General features: G+C 41.7%; 1 protein-coding gene across 8 annotated transcripts in view; it reads left to right on the top strand.

Annotated features, from left to right (window-relative positions):
* The window catches only part of Ptprm (protein tyrosine phosphatase receptor type M), a 750,652-nt gene that overhangs the window by 717,820 nt on the left and 8,215 nt on the right, over positions 1-24,617 (top strand). For all 8 annotated transcript variants that reach the window (XM_090353479.1, XM_090353477.1, XM_090353478.1 and 5 more), the window contains 6 exons: positions 1,484-1,633; positions 2,573-2,746; positions 3,602-3,733; positions 11,182-11,307; positions 14,353-14,516; positions 23,273-23,408. In XM_090353479.1, coding sequence (XP_090209605.1) covers positions 1,484-1,633; positions 2,573-2,746; positions 3,602-3,733; positions 11,182-11,307; positions 14,353-14,516; positions 23,273-23,408 — 882 coding nt within the window. The remainder of the gene's footprint in view (positions 1-1,483; positions 1,634-2,572; positions 2,747-3,601; positions 3,734-11,181; positions 11,308-14,352; positions 14,517-23,272; positions 23,409-24,617) is intronic.

Here is a 24,617-nt window from a genome sequence, read left to right as displayed (position 1 = left end):
ACATTTTATTCTTCTCCAGGGTACCAGGAAGAACTTTATTTTCCTGTCCCTAAAAATTATGTCCAGTGGCCCAGCATCATGGGAATTTTCCCATTTTGTAGAACTCTTTGGTAAATGGAAATTCAAAGTGATTCCAGAATTTAAATTTTTGAGAAGTTTTATATCTGGTGTGAAGAATTTCCCATGTCTAGTAACATTTGATCCTTTTAAGGAGGCCTTACAACCTAATCTCCTGAAAAGGACCCAAAAAGAGAAAGAATAAATAAGAATCATTATGTTGAGTTTGTATATGAAAGCTGTGAAAACCACTGGGAAATCTAATCCATTCTTTCAGTCAGCATAAAAGTCATCGAACCTAGAAATGTTGCTTTCTGGTCTCTTCAGACTAGGGATACTTTATTTTAAAGATAATGATGTTTTTAAATAACTGGAGCCAAAAACTGGCTGGTGTTTTGACATAAGTAGTAGAACACCTGCCTAGTAAAAAGCACTGAGTTCAAGCCTCAGTACCAGCAATAATAAAATAGTAATAATAATAATAATAAATAATGGAGAATTTAAATTGGTTATAGCAAAAGTTTCTGCCTAGTCTAGTCAGGATTAGAGGACTCATTTTTATGCATTTTTGCTCTTTTTTTCAGTACTAGAGATCAAACCCGAGACTTCACCCTTAAGGCCAGTATTTTGCCACTGAGCTGTAACACCAACTATGGAGAACCTATTTTTAAACTATATAGTGATTGTACAAGTGTATAGCAGCTATACGCTACTCTGACCTTAAAAGAGCTTTTGCCATTTTTGCCTTAATTGATATTTTAAATAATTAGTTCCCAGTATTCAGAACTGCTTGTCTTTGAAGCAATGTCAAGCTTTCCTGTTAATTTAGACTATTTGGTAGCAAATTCTTTTTCAACATACAAAACTTCTGGTCATTCCTCATCTGAACAACGAAGTTTTAATTCATGGAATCAGAATTTCAGAGTCTTTAGCCACCATGACCACAATGTTGTTGTGTCTGCTTGGTACTATATAAATACCTTTTGGTTTGTATAATTCCATATGATGCCATAGTATATCAGTCAGGTAGCATACCAGCTGTGCATGTGAGTCAGGACTACTACCATTGGAAAACCCATTCTCTTGGCATCCAGGACCAGAGTCTGTCTGTCTCTCTCTGTTGAAAATATAATTTCTATTAACTTGATGGTGTGGGACTAAAAACAAATCCCCCCCCTCTCTCTTTCTCTCTCTCTCTCCCCCCATCTCTCCCCCTGTCTCTCTCTCTCCTTGTCTCTCTCTGTCTCTCTCTATCTTTCTCTGTCTCTCTGTCTCTCTCTCTGTGTCTCTCTCTCTGTGTCTCTCTCTCTGTGTGTCTCTCTCTCTCTCTCTCTCTCTCTCTCTCTCTCTCTCTCTCTCTCTCTCTCTCTCTCTCTCTCTCTCTCTCTGTTTGTCCATCACTAACCAGTTCCCTCTGTTTCTCCAGGAGCAATATGTATTTATCCATGACGCAATCCTGGAAGCCTGTCTTTGTGGAGATACCTCCATCCCTGCCTCCCAAGTTAGATCTCTATATTACGATATGAACAAATTGGACCCACAGACAAATTCAAGCCAGATTAAAGAGGAGTTTCGGGTAAGGCATACTGAAGGGAGCAGCAGTTGGGCTGTGACGTTATGTCTTAGAAAGTATCTCAAAGTCAGTTATTGAACTTTTCAGCCAACACAAGATTCCCCAACCTCATCAATGCTGGCCTTTGGGGACATGTAGTAACTTGGTTGTGGGTTTTGTGGGACTGGCCTTCAGAGTGTTTAGCACTATCCTTGGGCTCACGGTGCCTGTATCACCAATATCATGCCAAACACCACCAAATGGTTCTCAGGGCACAAGGGACAGAAATACCTGGTTACAAACCATTAGTCTAATGGGCCATTTGCATTGCAAGTGGATACCAAATGGTCCTTAGCACCAGAGCCTGTGTTCAAAGTGTAACTAACCATGGGTGTGGTAAAATAGTGGAAATACATGTTAGAAATAATTCCTGAGCATCCGTCATTCTTCACTTAGATAAAAACCCATATTCAGGTTTTACCTGAGTGATCTAGACCCTCTCTCAGCTTCTGCCCTTGCAAATCCTTAGTTGTCCAGTCTTCCTACTGCCATGCCTTTTATGCCTCTGCCTTCTATGTTTCCCAAGCACTTTTGCTACACAAAATCTAAGGAGAGAAAATTAAAAATAGTCTACCTGAGGTGGTCCTGAGGGGAACGGGAGCACTGTCTTGCAGTCAGCTGCAAGAGCCTTGAGTCTTCCATATGCTGGACAGGAGACAAATGTCCTGTGGAAGTGCATCCTTATACTCATCCTCTGCTTTTTAAACAGAATAATGTTCCTTTAACCCACTGTAGGAGATTCCTCCTTTATGACACACATCATAACTGTCCATGTTTGTGGCATACAGTATGTCATCTGCATGGGTTTATTCATACTCTAGACGAGGTCATAGCAAGGATGAAGTCTCTCATCTGTGTGAACCTGGCAGAACCTGAATCCTGTACCACCCTTTCATCCCCTAGACCTTAAACATGGTGACACCGACACTGCGCGTAGAGGACTGCAGCATTGCGCTCCTGCCCCGGAATCACGAGAAAAACCGGTGCATGGATATCCTGCCTCCCGACCGCTGCCTGCCCTTCCTCATTACTATCGATGGGGAGAGCAGCAACTACATCAACGCCGCCCTTATGGATGTAAGCCGTCTCTCTACCTGGGGGACAGTCATGCATGCACCTGAGCCCCATTATCCCTTCCAAGGCACAGCAAACCAGTTCTCAGTGAAATACACATTTCAGAGCCCACTCAGAAGGGCACACGTTGTAGGGACTCTGAGCAAAGATGAACCTTCTGGCTGGGATCAAAGCAGCAGCTGTTAAGTGGCCAAAACCCTAGCCTGGAAAGGGACTGGCTGCATTCTTTTCACTCCCTGCCCTCCTAATTTAAGCAGTAATTACCATGGAAAGAAAGCACAACTCATTACTTCCCCTCAGTCTGTTTACTTTTGGCTATTGAATGGATGGGAAAGTAAATGGCTATTTTCAGTGCTAATGTGGAAATTGTTATTCTGTTGATGTGATATAGAAGGGTAAACTTTCCAGAAGCATGTATATCATATGTGTTTCCTTTATTGGCAAGAATAAGTAGCAACATCATACATACAAATGACAAGCAAACATTCTTTTAGGAAAAGTAGGACTATTTTAATTATGTATAACTTTTAAAGTAAACCTAAATAACATTAAATATGAATATGTTTAGTAAGCAATAAAAGAATGAGTAAAGCCATTATTGGCTTTCTATCAGAAACAAAAAATTGATAAGAAATACTTAATGTGTGTTCTTGGTATTAAAATGAAAATATTTCAACATTCTTATTCTGCAGATAAGATTATATGTAAGCTATTCTGGTGTTGAAAACGGTGATAGAATTCAGAAGTCGATAAATATGTTCAGTGTTTTATGGTTTCCATTTCCACTTGCATGAATATAACTTCCTCCCTTCAACATTTTCCTGGGTATATTTGGATCCTTCTTATTTATGTTTGCAGAGCTATAAACAGCCTTCAGCTTTTATAGTCACCCAGCATCCTTTGCCAAACACAGTCAAAGACTTCTGGAGACTGGTCCTGGACTATCACTGCACATCGGTAGTCATGCTCAATGATGTGGATCCTGCCCAGGTGAGACCCAGGAGTCATTGTAACAGGGGTTGCCCATGTGTGTTTTGCACATTAACATGTACAGACTGCCATGCCTGAACTGAAATGCCAGTTGATGACAGAACTAAGGAATACTGAAACACTTATATTCGAAATCAGACACCAGTGGGACACACCTGTAAACATAGCTGTTCATGAGACTGAGATCAGAAGATCTAAGTTCCAAGGCAGACAGAGCAGTAAGGACTGTGGGATTCAAAGTCCAATTAACCTCCAAAAATATGGGCTGGAGATACCACTCAAATGGTAGTGTGCAAATAAGCTGAGTGTGTGAGGCCCTGAGTTTAAGCCCCAGTACTAACAGACAAACCATCAGGCACTATTAAAGTCTTGAGCAGAAAGTCAGTAGAAACCCCAAAGACAAAGAGGAAATGGCAGAGCAAGGTAAGGTCAGAAATTAGGTTATCCCCAAAGAAAAGGAATATAACAGAGCCATAGTTAATGGGGACTCAAGCATCTAGCAGAGCAAGCAAACCAATGGGCAGCTGAGGCAGGCCACACTCCCGTTTCCACCTGAGTAGAAGGCCTTACATGCTTCCTAGCACTGCTCACTGGGGTCTTACAGGTGGAGACTATCAAAATAGGGGCACAGGGAAAATAAGCAAGGGCGTTGAAGGGATGGCAATTAGTCAACTCGTTGGTAAAGATGTTAGAATGAAACTAAACTAGAACATGGAAATGAAAGACATTCAGCAGAGAAAGAATTGAACAGGATAATTCACTGTTAGAAATGGAGACAGAAATGTGTTCTTAGATGGTGCTGCCAGAAGGGTGTTAGAACATCAAGGCCTTGTAGAAACTGAACTTATTCCAGTCATTGACTTTATCACCATGACAGGAGCTGGTAAGAGAGGTCAAAGTTTGCATATCAACAATAAATTTGTCAAGCCAAGTGCCAGTAATCATAGCTACTCAGGAAGTTGCAGTGTGAGGAGCGAGGTAAGAAGCCAGCTCAGGCAGGAAAGTCCTTGAGACTCTTCTCCATTTGACCACCAAGAAGTACTAGCCTTGAGCCCAGAAAGCTCAGCAACAATGCCTAGGCACTGAGTTCAAGACCCAGGACCAGCACCAAAAAGAAAAATAAAAGCATAAACTTGCTATGGAGCTGAGTTGATTAGAGACAATTTCTAATTTTATACAATGGGTGAGAAGAAATTACATTGTAGAAGATTGTAGGGGGGAGACATTTTGTCTAGTGTAAATGCTGAAATATTTTTGACTTCTTATTTTTAATATACAGCAAACTTTATTGGCCTAGATCACAAGATCTGAAATGGAAAAAGGCAGGATGTGGACATTGAGATTTACAGGTTTTTAACTGTTTAAGTCATTGTATTGTTAAGTCTCTCTTGAGATTAAGTTAATGAAATAATAATGATAACTACTCTTACCCAGTCTTTTTGGCTTAAGAAGCTTAAATATTTTAAAACTCTTCCCTGTTGATGCCTCAGAGGGTACCAGAGGGTAGACTACAGCCATTTCCAACACACACTGTTGGGGGCCGAGTAATGCCATGTCTAATAACTTTCTGCTGAGACCTGTAGTAGGGGTAAACAGGTGGACCTCTTTGTCCTGCTCACCTGCTGTGCTGATAGGCTCTGGCACCCGATATAAGGAGGGGGGGGTTATTGGAGATGAGAGAAGGGGGGGAGGGAGAGAGAGGGGGGAGGGAGAGGGAGGGGGAGAGGGAGGGGAGGGGGAGGGGAGAGGGAGGGAGAGGGGGAGAGAGGGAGGGAGAGGGGGAGAGGGAGGGAGAGGGGGAGGGAGAGGGAGGGAGAGGGAGAGAGAGGGAGGGAGAGGGAGGGAGAGAGAGAGAGAGAGAGAGAGAGAGGGAGAGGGAGAGAGAGAGAGAGAGGGAGGGAGGGAGATCTTCCTGCCTTGATGAAGCTGCGTGGTGTCTCTTCGTGCTCTGGTAAAGGAAGGCTGAGTACCCGAGGACAGTGGGCCCTCTCCTCCAGGGCCTTGGACTCATGGGGGTGTGTTTCTCCCCATCCCTCCTACTACTAGTTGAGAGGGACCGGGGACAAAGAACCCCGACATATGGCGCCCAACGTGGGGCACGAAAGGGGCACGACTGCGAGGGCCAGGGAAACCTGAAAGGAAGATAATGCAAAGAAAAAGAAAAAAAGACTGAAAAACCAGGGAAACCTGAAAGGAAAAAGGAAAAAGGAGGGACTGAAGGGCCAGAGAAACCTGAAGGGAAAATGCAGGCTGAAATTGCTCACAGGGAAAGAGAAAAAGAGAAAGACAGGGAGAAAGACAACGAGAGAAAACTCCTCAAAGACTGAAAAAGCAGCGAATGTGTGTGTGAAAGAGATATTAATTATTATTCCCAGATCACCTCCGAAGCGCAGGTCACTTCGGGCATGGTAGGGAGGAACCCCTCGGGAGTCTCTGGCCAGAGCAGTATAAGGGCAAGGCGATTTTAGAATAGAACCAAATGGGTTCAAACCAGAACGACCGCAAATGTGTGTGTGAAAGGTAAATCTAAGTCTAACGACCATGAATGTGTGTATAAAAGGGAAAAGAGATTTTAGAATAGAACCAAATGGGTTCAGACCGGAACAACTGCGAATGTGTCTGTGAAAGGTAAATCTAAGTCTATACAGGAGTAAACAGTTTAAGAACAGGTGAAAAATGCAGAGACGCTTGAAAAAATACTTGAAAGAATTAAGTGGTAGTGATTTAGAAAGCCTGTGCTTGGGTGCAGAATAGTTGAAAACAGGCTAAAGCTTTTTAGGGTCCCTGGCAAAATACAGAGACAACGCCCCTGAGTCAGCTTGAAGAAGTTACAGAAAATGGATCTTCACCCAGAACTCCCGTATGAAGGGACCAGAGTCATTCTTTGAAGGTGAAATAGGACATAGGAGACAGTCGTTTAAAACAAAAAAGTGGGGGGACTGGAAGACTCCTCTAATTCTTCCATTGCCCTGCTATTCCCTATGGCTTGTGTGAATGTTTTATTAATGTTGGAATGTTTCCCTATTTTCTCTGACTGTTGTAGTCAGAGCCACTCAGTATATACTAGTGCCTGTATATGCAGAGGAGAATGCTTTCCTGCTCATCAGTAAAAGAGACTTTGGTGTTTTCCTGCCCTTACTGCTGCAAGTATTGTCCTTGCCACTGTGGTTCCTACAGAGAATGCTTTGAATGTGAAGACTGGAATTGTTATGTGCACAAATGACAATATTCTAATATGTCTATATTGCCTGCCTACAAAGTCAACGCAGAAAGTGCTAATGTGACAGGCATCTGCTCCCATGGAAATAGGTGCATCCCCTCAGGTCTGATTTGCTTAAATGGATAGCTGGTAGTCAAAGACGAGCAAGTCCCAGCTGTTAGCCCATCAACCTAAGATAGGAGCCAAGTAAAAAGGACTTGGTGATCCCATGATGGGTAAGAAGACTAGCGAGCTTGGAGACACCTAAGACAGGCACAGTCGATCTGACATGATGGTAGCCCCACATATCCTAGGTTTTTTCTTTTTTCTAAAATACAGACAGGGGAGATGTTGGGGGCCAAGTAACGCCATGTCTAATAACTTTCTGCTGAGACCTGTAGTAGGGGTAAACAGGTGGACCTCTTTGTCCTGCCCACCTGTTGTGCTGATAGGCTCCCGCACCCAATATAAGGAGGGGGGGGTTATGAGAGAGAGAGAGAGAGAGAGACAGAGAGAGAGAGAGACAGAGAGAGACAGAGAGAGAGAGACAGAGACAGAGGCAGAGAGGCAGAGAGGCAGAGAGAGAGAGATCTTCCTGCCTTGAAGCTGCATGGCGTCTCTGTTCGTGCTCCGGTAAAGGAAGGCTGAGTGCGGGAGTGGGCCCTCTCCTCTCGGGGCTAGGACTCGTGGGGGTGTGTTTCTCCCCCTCCCTCCTACTACTAGTCAGAGGGACCAGGGATGAAGGACCCCGACAACACACGTTTTCCAACAGGTCAAATTCGTAGTACCACAGGTTAAATTTCATTGACTCAAGATTTTTTTCTGTTCATGGCATAAGGGACTCGTTTGTTGAAGTGAGTTCCTGGTTTGTTTGTTTTTCCCCTGATGGGATCCTGAAACATGGTGACCTGTACTGATTTTATTCCTGTTAGCAAATAGGATATTAGGGATTCTAGCATGCTGTTAGTGATGTTTCATTCTAAACCCAAACTGTCTGGTCTCCAACCAGGCCTTGGCTGCCTGATGGTAGAAACACAAAAAGACTCCCAATTTTATTCAGTAGACAGAGCAGATTTTCAGAGTGAGAGAAAAGAGTCTCTTGGGACTATCTTTTAGCGAACACTAAACTAAGCATTTGAACTTAAAGGCTTTGCAGCTGTACAAGAAAAGCACTCAACTATTTTTAAGTATTTATAGCATTGGTTCATGGATGTGTTATGCACCATTTAAGCCATTTTCTACATGGTTTCCTTGGGCAGAGTGTAGGATGCCGTGTGCCAAGAGCCAGGCGCCAGTCCTGGCTATTCATATCTCCTTGGTGTAATTGACAAGCTTTTGATCAGGCACTTGAACTAAGAGAAGCAGCAGAAAGCAGAGCTGGCTCAGTCAGTAGGAAAATGGGCAGAATAGTTCAAATGGGTATGGCTTTTATTACCATCTTGGCTTCCCATCATCATGCTGATTAATTTTAACAGTGGGTGCCCTTGAGTATCAAAAAGAAAATAAGAATCAGTATGCTATTGTTTGGCAAGGCAAGTTTAATAACTTGTCTCCAGGAAATACTAGTGAGGAAGGAAATTTTTCATGGAAGCATTATTTTAAGTAAATGTAGCTTCTACACTGCAATCCATATAAAACATAAAAAGGATCCTACTTTGATGCTTCAAGTCCAACTTTCAGCTTTTAGTGTATGTGCTAGTACTGAGATTTAAACTTCAAGGCCTGGGTGCTGTCTCAGCTTTTTTTTTGCTCAAGGCTGACATACTACAACTTGAGCCACAACTCTACTTGCAGCTTTTTTTGGTGGTTAAATGGAGAAGAGTCTTAAAGGTATTTCTACTACAAGCATAGCATTCCATTGTGTGTATATACCACATTTTCTTGATTCATTCATCTACTGAAGGGCATCTTGGTTGATTGCATATCCTGGCTATGGTAAAAGCTGGTGGACTTGAATGTGGCCTGGTTTGTGGTCATTTGGATAAATGCCCAGAAGTGAGATTGGTGGGTCATAGGGAAGCTCCATGTTTATTCTTTTGAGAAACCTCCATACTGCTTTCCAGAGTGGTTGAACAAGTTTATATTCCCACCATTGGTGTAGTAGTGTTCCCTTTGGGCACATCCCTGCGAGCATTTGTTAACATCACCTCATTCTTAAGGAATGAAAAGACTTGGGGAAAAAATTATACTAACCAAAATAAGTCAAATCAAAAGAAACATTTGTAATTATTAGAATGTACCTATAAAGCCGTAAGTAAATCCAATGTACAGTAATAACTACGGGTGGACAAGATTAATTAACCAACAAATGAAACATTCATTTGCTGAGAATAAAGGGGAATATATTCTTTAGAAATGATCACAGGGGCTCAATAGCGATGTGCACAAGATAATATAAAATGATGCTTATCAAAATGAACTCAAGAAATGCAAGATGATTTTTATCATACTGTATGGTTCTTTTCTTCTTCTTTCCTTTATCCTTTGGTTTATTCCCTTCTGTCTATTTTCTATTTCCATATCCTTTGTCCTGTATGTAAGTTTATCTTCTTTGGAGAGTGGAAGGAGAAGCAATGAAATGGTGGGACCCAGGGTGAGCCGATCCAGCAGTGAAACCCACTAGACACTATGTTGGAAATGAACTGCATAAATTGGGGGTGAGGGAAGTGGGGAGGGGAAAAACTGGAAGAGAATGAGGGAGGGTATGACACTATTCAAAAGGAAATGTGCTCATTACCTGAATCATGCAATGTTAACCCTTCTGCATATCACCTTTACAATAAACTAAAAAAGACTTTGCGGCCTGGGCTTGTCTTCAAATCATGATCTTCAGATCTTTGCCTCTGGAGTAGCTAGATTTATAGGTGCAAGCCTCCAGAGCCCAGCTTAACCTTTAGCTTCTTTATCAAGAGAAGAAAGATGGTTCGTACCTATAATTGATTATTCAAGAGGCAGAGATCTCCGATTAGAGATTTGAACCCGATCCAGACAGGCAAAGCTAGACACTTTTTTCTACTTAACTATGAAAATGTCAGAACTGTAGGCATAGTTCAAGTGGTAGAGCACCAGATGTGACTATAAAAGCTAAGGAAGAGTTCTTAGGCTCTGATTTCAAGCCCCAATACCAGCACATAAAAAAAAAAGTTAATGGAAATTCATCAGTGGATTGGCCTTTTGTGGTCAGTCATTTTGCCGAAAATGAGATGTTTGGCTTTTTATCTTTTCATAGCCCCATAGCAACAGGTTAGGAAATCGTAAGACATCTGTTCCTCAGGTGAAGCAGAAAGATAAACATTAAAACAGACCTCTGGAATACCAATCCCCCAAAGAAGTTTATTTTCAAACTTTAAATTCCTATTGAGGCTTTAGGGATTTACAGGACATTTTTGAAGAAAAAGGTATTAGGAACTCTTCCCATCTGACTGTCTCCAAGGTTAGGAAGTTTGTAGCATGATAACAAATAACCGGGACTTTGCCACCATGCTCAAAACCTCTCTGGTTCACTGAGGTCTGCATTATATATGTGCAAAAGTTCTGGTTCCCTAGTATCGCCCACACTAGCCTTGATGCTCTAGGAAATTAGGTGGTAGTTTTGTTTAGTTTGGGTTTTCTGAGACAAAGTCTCACTATATAGCTCAAGCTGTCTTTGAATTTACTACATGTCATAGAGTGGCCTAGAACACTAAAAGTGTCCTGCCTTGGCCTCCTGAATGCTGGAATTACAATGTGTACCAATATGCCCAAGCAAAAATTCTGTATTTAATCAGAACATGTTCAGGTCAAACAGAAGTTTTCTTTTGCCACAGTAGTTTCCTAGATCTGAGCTGGAAGGAGCTGAAGTGGAATCTGACAGAACACCCTCAGCACGGTTACTGGTTACCCTGTAATATCTGTAGCCCCAAATCTAGCCAGGAAGGATAGGCTGGAGGTTGGACTGTATGTCCATAACTTTCCTTATGGCAGCTGATAGCATCTCACCCAGGACTGTCTTGGTAAAATCCACAGGGCCTCCTTCGAATCCAGAATTGTTTTTGCCTAGCAGACCTTTCCTGAGAAAAACGAAGAAGAGGCCTAAAAGGACAGCAGTAGTAAAGGACTCCATCATCACAAAAGGCCTAACCCTTGCTTGCTGCAAAACAGAAAAAGAAGGAAAGGATTGCATGAGGTCTTAATAGCTGAATGCTGACAGTGACCATTATTGACTATGTATTTTGATAACTGAACATGTGTTTCTATGTCTTCATTTCAGTTGTGTCCACAATACTGGCCTGAAAATGGAGTCCACAGGCATGGGCCTATCCAGGTGGAATTTGTGTCTGCAGATTTAGAAGAAGACATCATTAGCAGAATATTTCGGATTTATAATGCTGCCAGAGTAAGAGCTAGAGCCAGCTTTACTTTTTTCATTGCTTTCTCAGCCATTAAACTTGAGCTACTTACTCTTTTGTCATTCACTATTCCAGAAATTTGTATACCCAGGGAACAAAACCTTAGAGACTTATGTTCTAACAGGAGTCAGGTATAAGAGAAGCCATGTTAAAGCAAACATTATTCAGTAGCACTTGTCAGTCAAGAACTGAAAGGAAGACTTGATTCTGTAATACCACAGTAGAGCAGGGACCACTGCCTTTGGGTCTTGCAGCAGATAAGAGAGCTTTAGGCTCCTCTCTGAATACACTCTGGGAAAGTTGGGGTAGATAGCCAAGAGAAAGTGAAAGGAAATACCAGAGATAAGGGAAATCCTGGGTGAAGACCAGACAGGGAGGAAATCAGACCTCTGATGTGGGTATTAAAGAAGCTGGGGAACATGATCAGATATGAGGAAGTAGAGTGGTCAGATTTTAAGAAGGGGCAGAAATTCTGAGTTGACATAGCAGGGATTGCTAAAATTAAGCTTCTTAAATATGCAGGAGGCCTAAGAAAAGGCTCAAGAGCCTAACTAACCTTTGAGTAAGCAAAGAATCTTGCCAAAAGAAAAGTGATAGCTGAGTGCCTTTGGCACACCTCTGTAATCCTAGCTATTCAGGAATCCCGGAGAACTGAGAATCTTTGAAACTGGATGGCTCAAAGCCAACCCAGGCAGGAAAGACCATGAGACTCTTATCTTCAATTAACCAAAAAAGCTGGACATGTCACTGTGGCTCAAGTGCTAGAACACTAGCCTTGAGCACAGAATCTCAGGGTCAGTGGCCAGGCCCTGAGAGCAAACCCTAGGACCAGCACTTAAAAGAAAAAAGAAAAAGATAGGCAGGAAATAATCGCTGGAGGGCGTGACCATGGGCTGCCTGGATAACTGCAAAGGCTGGCGCTGGACCTGTGCCTGGGCAGTTGCAGGTACAACAGAAGGCTGGTATGCCTAAGCCCAGTAGGAAAAGGCCCGAGGTATTCTGTGAGGGTTGCAGGGGTCCTGCTGGGCCTCACAGGCAGCTGCCCCACTGAGGGTTTTTCTTGGAAAAAACTGGAAACCATTACATGTTTGTTAGTAAACAAACCACATGGACACCTTTTGAAGTAGGGAGCTTTTGAGTAGGTCTGGCTGGCGCCCTCTTGGCCACATGGTGGATAGAAGGGGGTTTGCCATCTTGTCTTATGATAGGGGGAAGTGCAGTGTCCCCCCACTTGATGAGCATGCCTAGAGTCAGGGGTGGGTACTTGGACAATAGGGTACTAAACCTGTCAGTCCAGTGCCAGGGACTAGAGTTTCCTGTGGTCCTGCCCCTTGATCCTGACACTTTTTAGGCCCAGACCAGCTCAGGTATCATTATGCCTTGCCATGTGTCTCTTTTCCGGTCACAATGGCGTTCCATTTCAGCTCTACATTGGAGCTGAACTGGTTTGGTAGTACTGTTTTTTGTTCTTTCCTCTCTGCTCTTCATGGTTCAGTTTCCTAACAATGTTAAGTATATTTTCTGGTTGCTGGTCTTTGAGACAGGGGTCTATCATGCAGTCACCGGCCTTTTGTTAAAGACTCCAAATCCTGTGTCTCAAAATGTAGTTTTTCTGTTTTTCTCATGATGGGATTCATGTCAGGTGTCTGGTACAACATTTTAAAGGAAGATTCTCGATCTGGCTTTGAACATACAATAAGAGAAATTCATCCAACACACAGTTTTGAGAAGAATCCAGATGACAAGTGACAGTGTTAGAATAGTAGCACTTATCACCCAAAGGGTGCAGAGCTTTATGATACAAAGTGGAACAGCCAGACCCAGTGAGTCACAGTGACCCAAGATTTTTGTTATAAGAACCCAAATGATGAACTTGGCATTAACTGCAAAAGGCAGGTATCACAAAATTGTTTAGTCTGGGTGCACAAGTGAAGAATAAATCAGAGGGTTAGATTTAGACTCAGGAAGTTAGAGATAACTTTAAGAGATGATTCTTTGAGCCCTACGTGGGAATACAGGGTGACAGGAAACAGATCTAAACTGCAGATAAGAACTTACGATTATTGGTGATACAGAAAAGCTTGAGACTAAAATGTAATCAAGAAACAGACACAAGAAAAAAGGAGCCTAGGTTGGGGCCAGGAGTTTGGCCTAGTGGTTAAAGTGCTTGCCTAGCATGCACGAAGACCCGGGTTCAATTCCTTGGTACCACATACTTGGAAAAAGCCAAAAGTGGTGCTGAGGCTCAAGTGGTAGAGCTCTAGCCTTGAGAAAAATCCAAGGACAGTGCTCAAGCCCAGAACTGGCAAAAAAAAAAAAAAGGAGCCTAGGACAGAGGCCAGAGGCTTTAGTCAACCAGAGATCTTAGAGAAAGGGAGGGTGAAACAGAGAAGGAAAGCCAAGGTCCCAGGAAAAGCATGTTGGGAGAATACTGCCTGCATTGAGTCTGCTGAAGCTCAATCCAACTCCTTGTCATTTTTCTAATGGCACCGCAGGAACTCTGGTTTTGTTGAATACTAAAATTCTATTTAACTATGTCTAAAGATTAATTAAAACATATCTTACAATTACATCCATAAGAAAATATAACATAAATTACATCCATAAGAAAATATAACATACTCCTAGAAACACACATAACCTATGTCACACTAAGCTCAAAAATATATATGTTATAATTTAGTGTATCTCAAATGTACCTGTAATTAACATAATGCACAATGCAGATAGTCCTGATATTATTATTCTTTTGGCTTTTGCAAAATGTAAGCATGCTGCATCACTTTGACTTGTCTGTGGCCTGTCATTTACAACAGCTGGTGTTTCTTTTTTTTATTATTATTGCTACTCAATATTAAAAATCATAACTCTTCAGGCTCATAGAAACTGCCTTGATTATTTGGTGGCCAGACTGATCTTTAATAATGTCCTGCTCTGATATGAAGAAGTAGGTGGAATCACCTCACTGGAATTCAATAAAGAAACTATGCCTGTTTTCTGTCTCCTGCCTGACTGTTGTCTGTTCTGTGCAGCCCCAAGATGGATATCGGATGGTGCAGCAGTTCCAGTTCCTGGGCTGGCCCATGTACAGGGACACACCAGTTTCTAAGCGCTCCTTCCTGAAGCTCATCCGCCAGGTGGACAAGTGGCAGGAAGAATACAATGGTGGTGAGGGCCGCACAGTCGTGCACTGCCTGTAAGTACTTGTGTTCAGCAAAGCTCTGCTCAGAAGGATTAGAACCAGGCAAGAGCTCAGCTGAGCTTTTGCCTCTTTGGACTTCATTTCATTATAAACAGAAAAGAAGTCACATTGTCACTGAGGGCTCAGTAGGCTTTCCAGAAACAACATGGGCACATTTTGCTTTTAGATGCATCTTGGTCAGTTTTCTGTTACTTCAACAAAATACTTGAGACCAAGAAGGTTAGAGGTTTTTCTAACTCGGGGTTTCAGAAGCTGGAAAGTCCAAGAGTATAAATCTGGCATCTGGCTTTCATTCTGCATGTTAACATGGTGAAAGGAGCCCATGTTGAGACAGAACAAGTGTGGTAAATCCATAAAGCCACTAATACCACCAAAAGAGCCCTAGCCTCATAATTTCATTCAATCCTAGTAACTTTCTGAGGACTCAGCTCTACTCTATGACTTTGAGGGGAAGTTTACAATACAAGAACTCTGAGGAAGGCCCATTCAACCTATAGCACAAGGTATTATAAGCATTGACCCTGTGACTGCGACAACCCCATTAAAAAACAAGCAAACAAAAAAAACCCCAGAACATCTGGGTAGATGCATTGGGCTCTTCCTAGCTTTGGAGAGCCAAGTATTAAATCTTTTAAGGATTTTTTTGAGCTGTTTTATAAACTGTTGGTAATTTGAAATTGCCACTAGTTGTCATAGTAGTCTCACAGAAATCCACAAATGCTCTAAGGGCTCCCTCTTTCCCACCCAAAACTGGTCCATCACAGTGTTTGTTAATTCTAGATTATTGTTTTCCAAGGATATCTTTTTTTTTCCCCAGTTAGTCATGATGCTTAAACTGAGGCTGAGCTTTTTCATTCAGGGATCTGCCACTTTGAGCCACAGCTCCACTTCTGGTTTTCTGGTGGTTTACTGGAGGTGAGTCTCTTGGACTTTCTTTCCCAGGCTGGCTTTGAGTCATGATCCTCACATCTCAGCCTTCTGAATAGCTAGGATTACAGACGTGAGCCTCTAGCGCCCAGGGTCCAAGGAAATCTTTGCCTTTGTGAGTTTTAGGAGAGATGTTTGCCAGAGAAAGCATACTGTTCCTTGGAAGGATAGAGATGTTGGAGGTGAGAGGTTAGGCCTTGTGAGATCATTGGGAACAGGGGATTGCGGGACCCTGATTTCTTCCATTTTCTGTGGCTTTCTGGCCATGAGGTAAGCAGCTTTCCTCTAACACATGTTCCTACCACGATATTCTACTTTGCCACAGGCCCAAGAGCAACCACTCTTAGACTAGGCCCTCCTAAGCTGTAACCCAACATAAACCTCTCCTCTTTATAACTTGACCATCTCAGGTGTTCATTAGACTAATACAGACTCACAGACCCACTGTCCTCACAGGCTGACCTTCAAACCTGCTGACCTGTAGCAGGTGCTGAAAGTATAAGAAGTTCTGCACAGATGAATTCTACCCTCACCTGTACACTGAAAGTCATTTGGGAATTTTTTAAAATGTGCTCTCAGGCCCCATACAAATCAGTTAAATCCCTGTCTGGGGTAGAAGCAGGCATCGGTTTGTTTTAAAGCTTCTGCATTATTTCCATGCGTGGTAGAAATGGAAAGTCACTGAATTAAGATGCCATGCTTTCCCTAGCTCTTTCACCTGTGTTTGCTCACTGGCAGTGATGTGTAGCTAATCATCCAGCTGGAATTGGCTTAATGAAACAGGCAATTAAAAAGTCAGTTAGGGAAGATGGTTAGAGAATTTGTGGAAATGCAAAGTATAAGCATATGTTGCTGTTTAGAGGAGTTACTGTTATTAGAAGTACACCATGAGATTTCTTCCAAATTGAAGGCAAACTCTAAGCAGACTACCCTGAATTAAAGTGGTAAATGGCGGGGAAGGCACAGGCTTCCCCGACCTGAAGCCCTAAACTCTGCCCTGCTTCTTGCCAAACCAACATTCTCTTGGAAAGAGTCTCAGGATCCTACTTGAGCCTGCCATCCATCAGATCTAACCTTTATTGTCTCTCAAGTGATATACTAGCCATTCTCACTATTGTCCACCATTCTTTCTCTTAGGCACATCTCTTATCTCATTTGTCTTTCTCTAAGTGCAGATGTAGCCTCTACATCACTATAGTGAGCTAATTAAGCCTTGGCAGGAAAACAAGTGACATTTCATTTACATTAGATCTTGTTTGTTGGAGCTTTGTTTTGTTTTGTGGCGTTGTGGTCAAACTCAGGGCTTAGTGCATACTAGTCAAGTTCACAACCACTCAGCTACACCACTGCCCCCTCGGTCTAGTATTTTTAGATACTAAAGGTAATTTTCAGATAGTTCTCCTGTGTCTAAAAGATCTCCAGCACAAGATCTGGAAACATAATCCAGTATTTAGGTAAGTAGCTTTCTAGCAAAAACTTTAATCCACAGGACTAAATCACCAGTAAAGGAAATTAAGATACCACACAGGTTTAAGAGAAAGATTTTTCTAGAAATCCTCAAATTCCCCAAACTTCTCTACAATGTTCTCCAAGAGTCAGCTTTGGCACTCAAACTAAAAACATTTGCCGCTCCGTTTATTGTCAAGTAACCATGGCTGTGTGGCTGTAGTGACAGATACCTGTTCTCTCTTCCTGCCTGTCTGATATCCATACCTTTTCCTGACCCCATTCAAAACATAGTTTTATCTTACCATGAAGCTGCTGTCTTGCTCTCTAAGCTTCTAGTTGGGTATAACACTTAGGCCGGAAAGGGTTCTTATTTACATTTATGAATATCCTAGCAAGACCCACCAGAGCCAGGCATGGTGGGTCACATCTGTAATCCTATAATCCTGCTATGCAGGAGTCTAAAATCTGAGGATCATGGTTCAAAGCCAGCCTGGGCAATAAAGTCCAAAAGACTATCAAGGTGGTAGCCTTGAGCTGAAGAGCTCAGGGATAACACCCAGGCCCAGAGTTCAAGCCCCACTACCGACAAAAATAAAAATGAAGGGGCCGGGAGTTTGGCCTAGTGGTAGAGTGCTTTGCCTAGCATGCACGAAGACCCGGGTTTGATTCCTTGGTACCACATACATAGAAAAAAATCCAGAAGTGGTGCTGAGGCTCAAGTGATAGAGTTCTAGCCTTGAGAAAGTCCAAGGACAGTGCTCAGGCCCTGAGCTCAAGCCCAGGACTGGCAAAAAAAAAATGAAAAACTGAGGCTGGGTGCACTCACAACTAGAATCCTGTCATGCAGGATTCTAAAATCTGAGGATGAAGGTTCTAAGCCAGCCTGCAAAGTAAAATCCCTGAAACTTTGATCACCAGTTACTCACCAAAGGTTTAAATAGTGGCTCAAATTATTGAGCATTAGACTTGAGTGAAAAAGCTAAATGAGAATATGAGGACCTGAGTTCACGCCCTAGTAGTTTTACATCCTATAGTTATAGGATGTGTTGTATGAACCACAAATTTTTGTTCTAATCAATTCTGGCTTTAACCACTGCAAAAATACGTATGAATACTAATCTTAAAGGAACAAGACAAGGGAAAAGAGTTTCTAAAACTATAACAAATAAAATTTAATTTACTATCTTCCAGTATTGTTCAAGAAAGTGTTTCAGAAATATAATAATGCTCTTCAAGGTAAAGATTCAACATGGTACAGCGCCACCTATTGGCTGAGGACAGAGAATGCTTGGCCTTCAAGAACAGCACCACAGGCTTAAAAGTGGAATGGTGCCTTGGGTCACATACAGGCAAGGAATGTTTTTCTTTAGAAATGTCTTCCATCTTAGGAAACCAGAAAACAAAAGGAGCTGAATTTAGATGCTGCCATTTTGAAAGTCATGGATGCTGCTGAAATCATTCGATTAAAAGCTGATGGTGTAAACAAGGCAGCAGATTAGCAGTCCAGGGACAGGAAACAGACCAACAAGCAAGGGCGGAGTCAGGGCTGGAGCTCCCTGCTACCTGAGTTACAGCCTTACTTGCAGCTTGTTGCAGCGTTGCAGAGAGGACTCCTCTGACCCAAAAAGTCAGAGCACAACAGCAAACCTTCAAGAAGACACCAGAGAAACTCTTTAGAAATGCAAGGTTATCAACTGGTTAAGATAGACTAGAGCACCCAAAACTATTCATAAAGAAAATGGAACATTATAAAGACAGAAATAGTGATAGACCAGATTTCACTGGAATGAGAACCTCTGTTTATCAGGAGACATCAATAAGAGAGCAAAAAGCAAGACAGTGAAGAGAATTTTGCAATCCATACATCTGAAAGAAAAAAAGTCAGGGCCAGAATGTCTAGGAACTACTAGAAGTTGTTAAAACACAACAGACAAATCAACTTAAAAAAAAAACACAACAGATAAATCAACATTTTTATGGGCAAAGAAACACACCACATTTACAAGAAACAATAAAGGATATAACTCAGTGGTAGAACCTTTGGCTAGCCTGTGCAAAGGCCCTGAGTGAGGTCAACATTACAAAAGGAGGGGGAGGGAACCTATCAAAACAGTTAATACCATTCATTTTTAGGAAACACACTATTAAGACCAGGACTGAATACCACTGCATGCCACCAGGATGGCTGACATGTTCAAGAAAAACAGATGTTAGTACTAAGTGTTGGTGAAACTATAGAAAAACTGGAACTGTAACACTGCTGAGTGGAAGTAATATCTGTCTTGGAACCGTTTGAACATTATTCATCTGTCTCGGAACTGTTTGGCATTATCTCCCAAAGCTAGGTATTCATGTGCTGCTGGAGCTCTTCTACTCTAGATAAGTGACTACAGAAATGAGTACTTTGCTATTGAGCCTGTTAATCACGGGATTACTGATAATACCTACAAACTGGAAATAAAACAATAGGTATAGGATAAGTAAATTATAATATACTCATTTATGGGAGTTCTAGCAATATAAAGGAACAAATTACTGCTGTAGTAACAGGGGCAAATCACGCAGATAACATTTAGTGAACTGAGTCAGACTTAAAGAAGTATGCATTGTGTAATTCCAGTTATACCAAGTTCAAAACAAAGTAATGTATGATACTAGAAGAAAGAACAAAGATGAACTATCAAGGTTTTGGTAGATAAGAGAGACCCAGGAGGCTCAGATCTGGTCTGTGGCCAGATCTGGTGGAGCCAATATGTGTGTTCATTTGATAAAATTAACTCAGAATCCTACTTATCATTCATGGACTCGATCGCAGGTATTCTATTCTTTATTTAAAAAGATGACTCAGAAGTGCATTATGGTCTCATCAGGCTGACGTTTATGATAATGATCCATGACCATGGTCATTGCCCAATCTTAAAATTACAAAGCAAAGATCTAGTATATTATGCTTCCTAAGAAAAGTATAGTCATAAAGTGCCTTTGTATGAATAAAGGAATGTTTTATCCATCCATCTGTGCATCCTAGTTCCTTTTCAAGTCTAGTCCTAACCACCAAAGGACAGAACATTTGGGATTAGAGAGAAACATGTTAAATGCCCTCAGAGAAATGAAATGGATGAGGAAAATCCAGAATGTGGAGCTCTGTACAGGACAGATACTCCATTTCTTCAGTATATACATTCCCCAGAATCAAAGAACAAAAAGGAAACCTATATATTACAAGAAGCCTGTATGTTATACCAAAAAAGTAATGTGAAAACTTTACTTAAACATAGAATTAATTAAAACAAATCTGGAAAATTGGAACACTGCCTATATATTTGATTATATTAACACAATAATGTTTATGTCAGGTGTTATGCAATATTGTGTTTAAAAATAATTTGAGCCAGGTACCAGTAATCCTTGCTTATGCCAGAAATGCTAGCTACTCAGGAGGCTGAAATCAGGATTAATCTTTGATGCCAGTCCTGACAAAAAAAATTCTAAATGATCTCATCTTTTAAAAAATAACCAGCAAAAAACTGGGCGGAGGGATGGCTCAACTGAGCCAACAAGTGAAGGAAGCACAATGTCTTGAGTTCAAAGCCCAATAGTGGCCTAAAAATATAAAGGTCTTTTAGCTCCTTGGAAAAAAAAATGGTTGACCTTCAGACTGTGAATGATGAAAGTACAAGATGAGCCTGAACATCTTACAGTTCTAGAAAGTAACTGCTCAAATGAGGACAGAAACTTTTTTTTTTTTGCCAGTCCTGGGCTTGAGCTCAGGGCCTGAGCACTGTCCTTGGACTTTCTCAAGGCTAAAGCTCTACCACTTGAGCCTCAGCACCACTTCTGGCTTGTTTCTATGTATGTGGTACCGAGGAATCAAACCCGGGTCTTCATGCATGCTAGGCAAGCACTCTACCACTAGGCCAAACTCCTGACCCCTAGGACAGAAATGTTTTATGTGACAAGAACATGGAAATCAACCCAATGGTACTTCTAATGGCTAAATATGGAATAGGTTAAGCCATAAAGTATTGGTGATACTGGATTTTATCCTCTTGAATATCACTGTATATACTGATATAAATAATGAGATCAAGAATGGGGAGAGAAGACAGCTCCTTCTTGTGATAGATATGGAAAGAGGAACGGAAACACAAAATTAACATTGGGAAGGTACCAGACTCAGAGGTTATTGGAGACGAGCTTCACTGGTGGATAAGCAAGTAAGTAGGTGAAACTTTTGAAGAGAAACAGTGCTGTTTGCATAGTCCCAAGAAATCTTTCCTCATAAACAAAGAGAAAAATGTATAAATCTTTCCTCATAAAGAGAAAAATGTATTAACAAAGAGAAAATGGTCACTTAATAGTTAAAAAAAAAGGTGTGTGTGGGCCAGACATCATCTTTGAGCAAGATAGACAACACTGAGGATGAGATCATCACAAATCCCTTCAAGAATGTCCATTTCTGACCTAGGCCTAGCCTAGTGGTAGAGTGCTTGCCTAGCATACATGAAGCCCTGGGTTCGATTCCTTAGTACCACATACATAGAAAAAGCTGGAAGTGGTGCTGTGACTCAAGTGGTAGCACTCTAGCCTTTGAGAAAGTCCAAGGACTGTGCCCAAGCTCGGAGTTCAAGCCCCAGGACTGCCCCCCAAAAAAGGAAAAAAAAATCATTTCTCTGCTATGTTTTTTCTTACCAAATTCTTGTCCTCCCATAAGACATGACCTCATGAGACATCAGACAAATTGAAATGTAGACTCAAATTGTGACTGAGGTCCGTGCGCCTCATTTTTGTTGGTGATACCAGAGTTTGAATTCAAGTTCTCACACTTGCTAGGTTGGTTCTCTTACACTACACCACGTCTCTAGCCCTGATTTTCACTAGTTATTGTTACAAGTTATTGCATCTGGAGACAAGGCAGTAATGGAGAACAGACTGTGAAATTGAGGTTTGGGGCACCAGAAACCTGAAGCTTTCTACCAGCTTCAGGTGCCTGGGATCCTTTATATAAGGTATTTATTGAATGGCGTACACAAAGGCATACTTGCAGAAAATAAGGTATCGAAATGTCTTGAAGTCATAGGCACCAACAAATGATAAAAGACTTCCTTATCTTAGGAAGGAGAGGTAAGCTGTAAATGACTTACAATTTGCATTGGCTTTTATCTATCCCTATGCACCCCAAAAGTTTGGGGGTAGAATTAGTCTACACCCAGGATAGATATCTGAATTCCTGTCAAGCCAGAACTTGATTGCCTTTTCAGGAAACAATGTTCTGAGGGTTCATGTTGGGCAGAGGCATTAAACTCCAAATCCTTCAAATCTCTCAGTTCAGCGTTCTGGGCTCTCACAGGTTATTTTAGTTAGAAGATGCATGTGGGCAAAATCCGCCTATGTTGAACCTCTCATATTGGTGTGATAATAGGTACCTGTGTCTACTACTTCATTGAGATAAGGTCTTTTGTGCCCAGGCTGGCCTCAACTGTGATACTTCCCTTCTGAGTGCTCTACATGTATTTTCTACATCCTACATTCTATATTCAGTGCTCTGTATTTTGGAAAATAATCAATTGGGGCTCCTCCACAGTGGCAAAGTCAGGAAAGATAAGGAAACAGGAAGAACTGTCATAGATTGGAAGAAGTCGAAGAAACCTGACAGGCAAATGCACAGTGGGATCCCACATTGCATTCTGGGCCAGAAAAAGGACATGAATGGAGAGACTGATGGAATTCGACTTCAGTCTGTGTATGCAGTTGGTAGTATTAGAGTACTGTTACTGTTCTCATTTTGATTGCTGTGGCTCTATACATATTGATAACATTTATAGTTCACAGAATAAAAACTATGTTCGTATCCGGGAAGTTGGATATGTAAGGAACATCTCCACACTATTTTTGCAATGTTCCACACATCTAAAATTAGTTCAAAATATTTTTTAATTTAAAAAGAACCATCATGTTTGGAAGCTTGTGAAATATTAATGGAATTATTTTAATTTTAAAGGCTAGCTATATCTTTGAACAAAACCAACATTTGTCACCGGTCTTCATGGCAGACATCAGGATTAGATGTCTGTGGAAAATGGGTTGGAGGCCCTTTATATAAAAACCACTAAGGCGCAGTATCAGATAACATAACCGGGGGCAGAAGCACAGTTAGGAAGGTCCTCCAGCCAGGTGAACCGAGGAGCCCTCACTTGGCCACCTTATTCCCGTGAACTAGGGGATTCAGCTCAAGTCCCAGGTGGAGCGTTTGCCTTCTAATGGAGGTCTTCATCATACCTCGTTCTCCAGAGCTTATGTCCCAAATCTCCACGGATCATGCGCAAGGTGTCTTGCAAAGGCCAACATTGTCTTATCTAATTTCTTTCTGACAGGAATGGAGGAGGCCGCAGTGGCACCTTCTGCGCCATCAGCATTGTCTGTGAGATGCTTCGACACCAGAGAACTGTGGATGTCTTCCATGCTGTGAAGACACTAAGGAACAACAAACCCAATATGGTGGACCTTCTGGTAGGTTTTCTCCCCCACCCCTCCCTGGGACATAGGCTTATTAGCATAGAACTCCACCCCCTCTTCCTACCCACAGGGACATTTCTGAATTAGCACAGGACTATAGTTCCTCTCTCCTGAGTCATAGTGGGACATCCTTCAGTCTCTCCCCTCTCTCATGGGAAATGGGACATCCCTGCATTAGTACAGAGTTGCACAACCCTGTGTTGATACTGATAAAGGAAGAGACTCATTTTCAAAAGCATAGCATAATGCCTTCCTCAAAGGAATTTTCTCCCTTTTTGCTGTTTTCTCTCCTTGTTTTTTTTTTTTTTCACAAGAAGACTGTCTCAACTTGTTTGAAATGAAGAAATAGTTGAAACTCACAAGTGAACATCCTTATTAATTTCCTTTCCTGGCAGTGACTTCCACGTGGCTAAGCACTTATTCTTTACTGAGAAGAAATAATCATAGTACACGAAATGCCAGATTTTCAAATTATATATTTTATAAATAGCTTAATCGCCTAATATTTATCAAAGCTGAGAATTTTAGTTTGACATCCAGAATATTGCATTTAATTATGGTGGCCATATCTGAGAAAAGGATTAAAGGAGTTGAAAAACAAAGAAGTAGGTGCAATTATTTTCTTGGAGTATTTCATGAAATCCTCTCTTTATGTGGAGCTGTTGAAATGCCAACCACAGTGACTCAAGAATAGGAGAATAGCTTCGAGGAGGCAGCTTTTCAGTTAGGTTTTTGTGTTTCTCTGTGAGACAAGGAAGAATCTAAAGGAAACAGTAAGGCTAATCCAGGACTGGGGCTGTAGCCTAGGCCAGAGAGAAGAGGGGACCGATGGGTGTCAAGCTCAGGAGGCCTGAGCTCTAGAGCCCACAGTACTGTAGGCCTACTAAGGAGCTTAAAAAATAAGATGAAGGAAGCTAACTCACATTTGTAATCCTAGCTACCCAGGAGGTTGCTATCTAGGGGATTAGAGTTCAAAGCTTACTCAATCAGAAAAAATATACTCAACTCATTCTCCAAAATAACAAACAAAAAAGAGAGATAAGGGCACAGCTAAAGTGATAGTCTGCCAATCTAATAGATTGCAAGGCCTTGAGTTCAAACTTCATCACTTCCAAGTATATAAGAGGACTAAACTGAAGTTGAGAAAGTAGTCACAGTCCTTTAGTGTGAGTTGAAAATCACTGCAACAATCTCTGCAACAGG

This window comes from Megascapheus bottae, chromosome 19 (genome assembly GCF_031878675.1).
Source record: "Megascapheus bottae isolate mThoBot1 chromosome 19, mThoBot2.hap1, whole genome shotgun sequence".
NCBI lineage: Eukaryota > Metazoa > Chordata > Mammalia > Rodentia > Geomyidae > Megascapheus > Megascapheus bottae.
Note: the sequence above shows the minus strand (reverse complement) of the source record. Positions and strands in the feature narration are given on the sequence as shown.